The sequence below is a fragment of the Phalaenopsis equestris genome, unplaced genomic scaffold (genome assembly GCF_001263595.1).
Source record: "Phalaenopsis equestris unplaced genomic scaffold, ASM126359v1 Scaffold000297, whole genome shotgun sequence".
NCBI classification, from domain to species: Eukaryota; Viridiplantae; Streptophyta; class Magnoliopsida; order Asparagales; family Orchidaceae; genus Phalaenopsis; species Phalaenopsis equestris.
The window spans coordinates 2369733-2381379 of NW_018164739.1; the positions used below are offsets into that span (position 1 = coordinate 2369733).

Here is an 11647-nt window from a genome sequence, read left to right on the forward strand (position 1 = left end):
AATTTTTTCTATTATTAATTTGGTTTTTATAATATGAAGAAGGTTATTCCAGAATTCTGAAAAGGAAGTGTGTAGAACTTGTGCACTGTAAGAGCATCTGGCTTCCAGAAGCTGGCGGAATCATGGCAATGGAAGGCTGTGGAACCTCCTTCTTGGTTCTTTTTCACTAGTGCTGCGGTGAAATTATTGGGATGGGAATATAAATATGTAGAAAGTATTGGCATAATATCAAAAATAAGGGCTGTTTATACACATAGCACCCAAAACATTTGAATTTATAAATCAAGTTGTGTCTTTAATCCATTTTTTAAGTTTTAAATATGTTTATAAACTAAAACTATATTAAATGTTTAAGGGGCTATTTTGTTTGCAAAGTAAGGTATTAGAAATGAAATACTGAAATTGTTTGGTTCTGGTGAAAAAAAAAATGCATTTTTTAAATATTTTTTTATTTATTTTGAAGAAAAATGAATTCGATATAAAATACATTCAGTATGGAAAAATGAGATTAATTTCAAGCAGCACACATTCAAATAGAGACAATATGAACGTTTCTCATAATAAAATGTAATAAAATAATAATCTTAAGAATTTGCAAATATTCATAAATAACAGTACCAAAAATTAAAACAAAACATTAATCTAAGAACAATGAACAAAGACAAAGTACTCTGAAGGTTTCTGTAGTAGAAAGAGACCAGCTTAGAACTTGCTACAACAACGCTAGAACACATGTAACATTTGTTTTGATTTTTTTAGTATGTCATGGCTCTTTTTTTGTATTTCTGGATTTAGAATTAGTAGTTAAATTTGACTCCTCTAGTCTTGGAAATTTCAAGCTCCAGACTCGGTCATGAAATAGATGTCCTACTCGCGTTGTAAGCATATGTTAATGTCTGGAGATGACTTTTGCTCCGATGAGGGATGAAAGCCTTGCCAATGAACCGACCGGAAAGATGGCGTCGGATTTAGATCAGTGATGTTGATGACATTGTTCGGCATATCGCCGCTCGTCGGTGGCCCTTGAATTGTTAACTTTGAGTCCTCACATTCTTCAGTTGCATCTGACAGTGGCGTTGCACCTGCGGCGGCGCAGGAAGCAGGTAGCATGGGAAGGAATGGCGAGGAATCCTGGTTGAGCTTTCGTTTATGCTCCTTGAAAGCATTCGGCAAGAAGCTTCCCACCACAACCTGTTGAAGCAGCAAGAGTTGAGACCAGTGCACCAATGCCAAAAATCCTTTATAAAATAATGGTTATAATTCAAAGTAGACATGAGTATTCCTTATCACTCTCTCTTCTTTAAGCCAGCTTCATCCTGATATAATAATAAACTCCCTTAAGTGTGCCCCTAAGGTTTAGTCTAGTGCACCAATGCCAAAAATCCTTAAGAATTACCTCTAATAACATGGTTGTATTCAAATGGTGTTCAGGGAAGCTAGCCTAGCCTCCAAGGGATCACCAATCAATCCATGCTAATGCCAACATCCTTAAGATAAAAGTTACAAACATTTTCAACACAACTTTGGGGCGTTACCATTGATCTCTACTACCACCTAACATTCTAAATTAATTAGGCCTACCATAAAACCACCAACCTTAATGTCTTGGTGTTTGGGCTGCCATCCTCTCATCAAACAATGAGGAAATGGTGACCACCATGAAAGTTAATCAAAATGTCACCTTCTCAGAGAAGAATACAGAATTAAGTGTTAGTTATGGAGTCTTAATGTAGCCCCCACGAGCAGCAGGCTGGCTGGCTTCCAAATTACCGGGATTAAAAGAACTGCTTAGGCTATATTAGGTAACAAAGGATTAAGATGATTCTCCATGAAACAACTGCAATTGTGCCATCTCAACGCTAGTAACATATATATATATAAGGCAAAGTATATACCCTGGTACCTATGACCAAATAGAGTGGATCACACGATACCTGCGCATAAACTGACATGAAAGTATATCTGCTCAAAAGTAAAGGGTGGATATAATTCTTGGTCTTTATGGAAGTACTAAGAAGACGTTGCTGCACATCAATTGTCGAGGCAAATGGTGATTTCCTCGACCACGATGCACAGAAATGGCCGATAAGTAGTCATCATGGAGATTTATGGGCATTGGAAAGAATGTCAAAAGTTATTGAGCTTCCTATGTCATTCATTGATTTGTTGATCCATGCTATTTATCACTGGGTACCCAATCACTCCACCAAGCAGTACTTCTAAGTCTGCTTAATAAGTTTCAAACAATCCTCTAATGTTAACTACCTCATCCCCAATTTTAACTTTCAATAGATGTCTTGCTCTTAACCCTTTGATCCAGCTAGTGGAACCAAAACCTCCAAAGTCTCTTTTGGTTGTAATGCTCTATGATGGACATGAGAGCTCATCTAGAAAAGCTTCAGGTATCTCAAAATTGAGGCAAGATCTTTGGCCAACACACATAAAAATACAATTCTCACAACATTAACAATTGACTATGATGATTTGAAACTGCTATTTAAAATATGTTGCTCCTAAATAAATATATCAGTCATATAATTCACTTTTTGATGGAAAGACCTATAAAATCATTGCTATTTTTTATCTTCCTTTTAATGGTCCATTTACATCATCAAGCCACTTTTGAGAACATAATATCAAAAGTTTATTGGAAGCCTCAAACTATCCTAATCAACTTCAAAAACTAATTTTTAACCAACTTACAAAAAGCTAAATCATCTCAAGCCAACAACCACGTTTATCAAATTAAAAACAATATATAATGCAGATCCAAAAAAATTTAATTTATGACTTGAATTCGAGTGAAACAAATACCAAATTACGCGTAAGTATCTAAAACGATAAACCATCACTATTATCATTCACCTTATCTTAGGTACTGGTCCATAAGGCTATGCCTACAAAAGCTAAGCAATTATCTTAGCTTATTAATAGCTTGATAATTAATTGATTTTGACCTATTAATAATTAGCTCATAATTAATTAAACTAATTTAATAAAAAAATTCATTAAAAGTAAATCAATATGCTTTCTGCAGTACCTGAATAGGACTGGCGGCAAGTAATAACCCTGCGACACCTCCTCCAACTACACGGCCGTCTGGTCCTGCAAGTGAAACGCTTATTCCACCTGTTCTACTTCTTACGCCATCAGATTCAATAATTGTAAACGATCCAGAGAGTGATAATATCTCAAACCGTCCCTGCAATACACTGATTACATAAATAAAACAATAACATACAACATCCACGCACATTAAAAGTATGCCCCGCCGCCTATTTGAATCTCAAAGAGACAGGCAGCAATTAAGCAAATTCAAAAAATAATAATAATGATAATAAAGGTGACAATGCAAATAATTATTGTAGCATGGCTGAAGTTTAGTTTAACTCAACTCATTCTAGTGATTCTAAAGAAATTCATAACTATCTATAGCTTGCTCAAAGTCCATAAAATACTACCTAAATTTTACAACAAGGACTTCAATACAAGCAATAAATCTCTTCTGGAAAGCACAATTCAAATAAACTTCCATGCCATCAACATTGAACTTAAACCGGCTATTTAGGACCGGCTTTATGCATCGTCATATTCCAAACATTCCAGCTTAGTTTTATTGGAGATATTAATATATTTTGCATAGAACTTTTTGCACTTTCATCTAATGTTATCTTAGATGTACTCATTTTTCTGCTTAATTCGTCGACGTTAATCTTATTTACGTCTTATGAGTGCTTGCAGCAAGAGTTGTATCTGTGTGTGTGTGTGTGTGTGTGTGTGTGTGTGTGTGTGACCTGTGTGTACATTTATGTCATTTGCATATATCCAAATTGTCTAAAACCAATTTTTCCAAACACACATAAAAAAAAAAAAATCTACTTTGAACATATATCCAATATCAATATTTCTTGATTGAACCTTTCTAATTCTATTCCAAATTCATATTAATATTTTTAATATTATCATAATCAATTTTAATATTAGTGACCTTGCGATGATCCAACATTTTTGGATAATCAAATTTTAACAAACGCTTCATGTTTCAATAGCACAAACATAAAACTTTTAGGTAAAAGAAATCATTACAATTATATCTTAAATGGAAAGGCAATAATGCAAGCATAACGTAAATATAAAAATAAAGAATTGCAAAATCTTAACATATTTATAGATTTATATGTATAAAGAATTGCAAATCTTAACATATTTATAGATTATATGTGGATTTAAGTTTCCAAGTTACACTTTTGGCCATTTAAAAAAAAAAGTTATACTTTTTGCTAAAATATAATGCAAATGCTCGGCAAAAATATTCACCCACAAATCTTTTATATAGTAAACATCTCATCAACCAATTCATCAAGTATAAAAAAATCAAGCACCAAGTGTGCATGCAATTTTTTAACATACATAGATTTCTATGGAATAAAGATGTCATTTTCAATAAAACTATATCATTCTTGATTTGATTTATTTTTTACAAATAATTGATTAAGCGTTTAGTTTAATAGTAATAGAAAGAGAGCTAAAAACATTTGATAATATAAAAATATAAATAATATTTTCAAAGTAAATTAATTATCATTTATATAATTAAAAGTTATTTAAAAATATCAGAATACTATTAAAAATATATAGAAAAATATTAATAAAATATGTAAATAAATTTTAAGTAAAATATCAAAGCATTAAAAAAAGATAAAATGACTAAAGTGACCCCACTATTTGTGAAACCAAATGTCTGATTTAATCTCTAGAGTCTTAAAATAAAAATCAAAACTATTCGGTCATTAAAAGTAAAGACAATTAATGTTAAAGCTAATAAATGGGAAAATATGAGTATTTTAGGATGTTACATTTTAAAATTTTCACAAAATCTAATTTCCTATTTTTTTATTTAGGATATCATCTATCAATATTATAATATTTTTTTTAATTTTCAAAAGCACAATGATGAAATTAATATTGATAAATTCTTTACAAAATATCACAAACTTAAAATCACATATGAAGGTTCATAAAAATTTGAATATTTAAATTATTAAAATATTCTCATTTGTTTCACCAAGTGATAACTATAACCTTAATTTCAATTCTTTCTAATAGTGGAATCATGTTGGCTCCTATTTTAAGAGTTTAGAAACTAAGTTGAACATTTTATATAGTCTATGAAAAAAATGCCTCTCCCCAAATAGTGGGAGAATATTTTGACATTCTTTTGATCCTTTTCTTAAACCCAAACATTTCATCAAAAAATTTGTATATGGCCAATATAGTCACAAAGTATCACGCTTCTCTACTCCATTCCCAAAACTAGACAAAATTTACCTAAAATGATCCCCATTAAGGAAATTTTAATATAGAATATACTTGATTTAATCCCTCAACCATACAAAATTGAACCCTATGAATTCTTCGATCAATTTTGAATAGTCATAATACTAAATTAAAGAAATGATATACTTTAGGACTGCATTTATCACATATGAATTGTTGAGAAACTATAATTGGAATTAATCCCATCAAGAAGTATAAAACCCCAAAAAATTAGCAAATTTAAGAAAATATTATATATTTTCTTTAGTTGTTAAATAAAGCAATATTTTTTATAAAGAGTTCTAAAATTTAAATAAAGTCAAAATATAAATAGTTTGGAAATTAATGCTTATTATTATGTGTTGAATTTTTTATCCAATAATAGTCAATAATTTAAGGCAAACATATCAAGGTTTTATACAATTGGATCTTTACTTGTGATCATCGGAAAACAAATAATTTAAGGCATACAGATTGAGACTCTATATCATTAGATCTATCTTTTTATGACTCTCGGATTGTAATCGATGTGCTTTCCTAAAGGATTGACAGTCTCTATTTATTTTTCCTTTCTTTTTAATTTTATTCATATTTTGTAATGTCTATGAGAGATCTATATATATGTCATCCCTTGTACAAAAAAAGTTGAGATTCTTGAGAAAATTTTACAATGTTTTATTATTTACTTGGTATTAACCTTTATTTTTATTTTCTAATATTGGGGCTCTCAATTCTAAGCTTATTCCTCTTGGTGAGTTCTCATTCTATTCATTTTGTGTGCATTCTTTAACATCTCTTCAAAGAAATCAATCGTGATTAATGGTGAAAATCAAACCGAAAAAGAATTTAAGATCCTTCAAGCATCATATCACTTGAACGAAAAAAAAATATCTTAAGGATTTTTTAAAGGGAAAGGGAAAGACCCAACATCTTGTGAATCTACTTCTGGAGCCCAAAGGCCCAAAATTATTATTTCAGGGAGAAATTGATTCATAATCATGACATGGTTGTGGAACACCATGCTACCAAAAATCAATTGATCTTTAATATTCTCTCCAAACAAAAATATATTACGGATCTCCTTAAAGAAAACAAGATGACAAACTGCAAGTCGTGTAAAAATTTTACTAAATCATGACAAACATCAGACTTTGAAAAAAAAAACTAATGTAAATATCGGGATAATTAATATCAAAGAAAATTAATTGGCCAACATATTCACTAAAAGAATTTACAATCCAATATTTTAAAATATCATAAACAAACTTGGAATGGTAGATCTCTACCGTCCAGATTGAGGGAGAGTGTTGAATTTTTGCTTCAATTATAATAAAGAATTTAAAGCACGTGCATCAAAGCTTTATAACATTGGATATGTTTGCTTATGACCATCGGATAGCAAACAACATAAGACACACGGATTAAGGCTCTATACCGTTAGATCTGCCTCTCTATTATTCTTGGATTGTAATCTATGTGCTTTCTTAAATGGTTGATAGTCCCTATTTATTTTTCCCTTCCTTTTTAATTTTACCCCTATTTTGTAATACCTATGGGATATATATATATATATAAATATATATATATATCATCTCTTGTAAAAAGAAGAATGAAAACTATTGAAAGTTTCTTCCATTGTTTTATTTTCTACATTATGCATTTAAAATAAGCAAATTTCTAGAATACAGAAAATTCATCAAAATTTTCAAAATTAAAAATTGATCAAAATTTACTAATATTTAAAATTATAACAAAATGTGTAACTAAACAAACTCATCTCTAAGAATTCAAAAGTCTAGTCAACAATTAATTGTTTAGCATAGCCTTCCATCATATTAGGGAGAGGTAATAAACTACGTAAGAATTGTTGTCAAATAGCTCTTTATTGCTCTGCCTACCTCACTTCAAAAGGATTGGAGTAATAAAAATTATCTAAAAATCACTCTCTCCCACTCTTTAAAACCTTCTGACCCATACACCTCTTCCACGCTCTCTTTATTTCCTTTCTCCCTCCCCGTCTTACTCTCTCTTTATCACCCTATTTATTTATAATATCCCTCTAATAAAATCTAAATTAATGGTAAAACATCAATAAGACTTGATGATATTGATTTATAAATACATCTAAGAATGTCAATTTAGATTCAGAGGCCAGATTTTCAACCCAAAAATGACCCGACATAAAAATAATAAAACTAAAATCCGACCCAAAGGGATAAAAATCTCAACTTAAACCCAACTTAATCAAATGAAAACACAACATGACCTGATAAAACAAAAACAATTAAGTTGTGACGAGCTGGTATCAACCAACTCAAAATGAACATGATTATTCAATTTAGCTGAACTTTGAAAACAATAAAATAAGGAAAAAAAATTATAAGTTTTTCATGAAAAAAGAATTAAATAGTTAAATCGCTATGTTTGAATTTTTCATTAAAAAAATTTTAATAGTTAAATTACTATTTTTGGGTTGACTCACACCTGACTTTTATAAACGAAAACTTAACCTAACTTTTTTTGAGTCGCATAAGCTAAAACAAATCAAACCTGAATATTAAACAGACATACATCAGGTTTGAGTCAGGTTTCTCCCCATTGCATCCAATATTGACGCCTAAACAACACCCACCATGTAGACACCTACATCAAGGGCAATTCAATACACATAATCAACAATTTTATGTTTGTGTATTTGTGTACCTTTATAAATTTTATGGAAGTTATATTGCATTGTGTTTGAATACATTTGTCTTCATCTTATTTGTTTTGAAGTAACTAGTCATTTTTGTATGCTAAATGCTGTAATAACTTATGATCCATATAGCAAAAACAATAACAACAACAAAACCTTTCTCTCACTAAGTGGGGTCGGCCACATGCTTAACATAAGTCGAATCTAAAACATCTACTCTTCTAATCGAATCATCAGATGGTCAATGTAAAATTATTAAATTTATGCATAATACTTGAACATTTTCACTCTCAGATTTTCAACCATCACTTAAGCCCTTAAAAGTTGGTGGCCCTTCTCTCTCCATCCCCCTTTGGAGATCATTCTTCACCTTTCTCTTGGAGGGACCTATCATCACCCTTTTCTAGGCACATATTTTCTTTTCTACTCTTCTTCGTTAATCTCTATGAAGAGATTTACTAAAATCATATATCTTTTCAATAGCTCTGCAATGAGAATTTTTTAGAGTATTTTGGTATAATTTTATTAGTTTTACTACATTCTAATGACATTAGGGCACTTAGATAAATATCACACAATTCTTATGTATTTACATATCTAACACCTAAACTTTGATTTTTATATTAATAACACTTAAATCTTTCATATCATATCAAAAATATCATTATCACTAACTTTTAAAAGGGAAATACACATTTTTGTGCATAGATAGAGTGGTGCAGTTGTAAAAATTAAAGTTTAAGTGTTAGATATGTAAATAGATAGAAATTGTGTGGTGTGCATGTAAATCTTTCATAAAACTAAGGTTCTCATGCCGAAATTACATTTAAAACAATCAAGTCACAACAAGATCCAACAATCTTATTGCCATTGTTCGCTATGTTTCCAATTTGATTCAAGTTAATTTCAAATATAGACTTATCAAAAATTCAATTTTGAGCCAAAAAACAAAAAATTTCAAATAAAAACATTTATAACCATATGGCTCAAAGCTAATATCAAGCATAGATATAACATGGCCAAATCAAAATTGGCAATGAAGGTGGAAACATAAACTTTACTTCATCAAGAGCTGGTATTGAACACAGCACTTGTAACTACAGGAATAGCTAGCCTGATAACTCATCTAAGGCTAACAATAAAAGATAGAAGATTGCATCAAGGATTTCTAACAAGCTTAAACACAAAATTAACTTCTAAACAAAAAATTAACTTCAACTAAGGGCCTATATGGCTGCATGTTCATGATAAAACTTAGCTTATATTAGTAAAAGAATTACTTTTAACAACACAAGTTACATTTAACTAAATAATACAAGTTTATAGTAATTGAGTAAATAGATTTTGTAGTAAAATTTAAGTTATTATTAAAACCAATGGTTAAATATAATATAAAACAATATAAAATTAACAAAAATAGCCATATTTCTTCACTAGTAGCATTAATTTATTAAAGCCTAGTTAATTCATGTCAAGGAATTGTTACATAATTACAATGAAGTTGACACAAGTTTTCATCTTTACCAATTTCTCATTCTCTACTTTGTACTCTCAAGTCTTGGAAGTGCAAATTTGACAAATCATGTAGAGCAATTTAATAAAGAATTAAATATGAATTCTTTTACAAGATGTCAACTCCCAAATATTCCTCCTAAACTGTAGAGCTTTATGATTATTGTCATCAATAGTTGTAGAACTAAAGGATAACTTACAGAAAAAAGTCAACCTTCATTAAAAGACAAGCTATTCAATTTTGTTTTGTAACTTTATACTGATTTAACTAAAATTGCTTCAAAATTTATTCTTCTGTCTTATAGTAGTTAATACATCCAACATAATTATTATTATCTATTAGACTTGCTTGGTCATAAGAAGACAATGTTGAGTAGATCAAAGTCTCAAATAAATGACTCTGCATTATATCTTATTTCAGCAGCAAAATCATTGAGGATTCCATTGATGGAAAATAATAAAATGAAATTGAAAGCTAGAAAACGAGAACTAAAATAAAGAAAATAGCACAAACAAAAAATAAAATAAAATGTGAACAAAGAGAAATAAGCCAAAAAAAGTCATGCCTCATATGTCAGGGTACCCCCAGAAGAACCAGGCTGTCGTAAGGTGACATTTGAAATAGCTCCATTTGCAGAGAGAATACACACAGCTCTAGGGCCCTTCTGTGAGAAAGAAAGAATCCGAGCAGCCACATCCTAAATTAAGAACATTATATAACTTAGAAAACCAACAAAAAAAAGTCCCAATCTTTTCAAAGGAAAACAAACAGTAGTTGAAAACCAAAGGAAGTAATAAACTCAATTAAGAAATAAAATGGATTAATTAACCAATTACCTCCCCTGCTGCAATCGACACAACGTGAGGAGTGAAAGCCCCTCCTGCAGATAACTGAAACCATTCCCCTAATACAAAACAAAGAAATCAGATGTGCTTATTTCATTTCACCAAGCACAAGTAATAAGCATGAAATGACTATCTTTTATGGTAAAGTAAATTTTTTTTTATGTGGACAACGTGACAATACAGAGATATCAAAGACTGTAATGGTCAGCCACCAACTACTGACTTCAAACCTGAGAAACCAACCAAAAAAAGCATTCTTTGAAGAAAAAAACAAAATAAGGAAGGAGGCCCCAGAAAAATAAGGTCAGTCTCATGTTGCATATTGTAGCAAAACATTGACACTTCACTTCACTTCAACCAAACCGCTAATGGCAGACTCTACAGTACTTCAATCCATCAGAAACAGAAAATGCTTTTTTCAAAAGAGATAAAGGGCAACACAGACAAAAGTAAGGGGTACCAAGAGCTGCGAGGAGCTGGCATCTACCGGAGCCCCGTGGCCGCCCTCTACCCCGTTTGGCGGAGAACTCGGAGCCGGAGGAAAATGGCGAAGATGACCTCGCCGTCAGAGCAAGTTCCATGCTTTCCAGCCCCAACTTTTTGGCTCTCCCTCTCTTCTTCTTCATCAGTTCCTCCGAACCGCCGCTAAAGCTACTCCCGATGCTTCCCATTCCCAAACCCATCCCCATCCCCATCCCATCCACACGGCTAGCCGCCGCCGCAGGCGCTGCAGCAAAACCCCGCCGCTGCTTCCTCCACTTACATGTCCTATAAAGCTTCCTGCTTCACCGCCAACTCCGGCGATACCTCCGGCGTGCGGCAGCGCAGGAGGCGGCGATGGAGAAGAAACAGGAGAAGGGGTTGAAGAAGGTGTGTTCTTCACTCCACCGAACCCCTCAGACCCGAAAAACACCACACTCTCTCTACCTTCCATTCATATATACTACTTCCGAGAACAATAGTGAGCAACAAAGACAGAGAGGGAGATTATCCGACGCTCTCTCTGTATCTCTCTCACTCCTTTTCTTCTAAACAGCCAAAACCAAGTGCTTTCCAACGTTTTCTAGCCGAAAAACAAAGCAAAACACCTCTTTTTTGTTTCCCCCTCAATCTTTGCTCGCCAGGCTTTGCAACAGGAAGACAATTTTACAAAGAAAGAGCGGGTTCTTCCTTCTCTACACTTCTGCCCCCAATCTCCTGCTTCAATTACAAATGGAAAGTTTGCAGGAAAACGAAGGGTATTTTAGCGATTATAATCGGTATATACACGAAGGACAA

General features: G+C 31.9%; 1 protein-coding gene across 1 annotated transcript; it reads right to left on the bottom strand.

Annotated features, from left to right (window-relative positions):
* Positions 1-673: 673 nt before the first annotated feature.
* Positions 674-11060, bottom strand: LOC110025373 (AT-hook motif nuclear-localized protein 10-like; the record flags this gene model as incomplete). The annotated part of the gene is given in 5 exon segments (XM_020725823.1): positions 674-1191; positions 3041-3202; positions 10090-10221; positions 10361-10428; positions 10830-11060. Coding segments are annotated over 5 exon segments (917 nt in total), but the record flags the coding sequence as incomplete, so codon positions are not given.
* Positions 11061-11647: the final 587 nt, after the last annotated feature.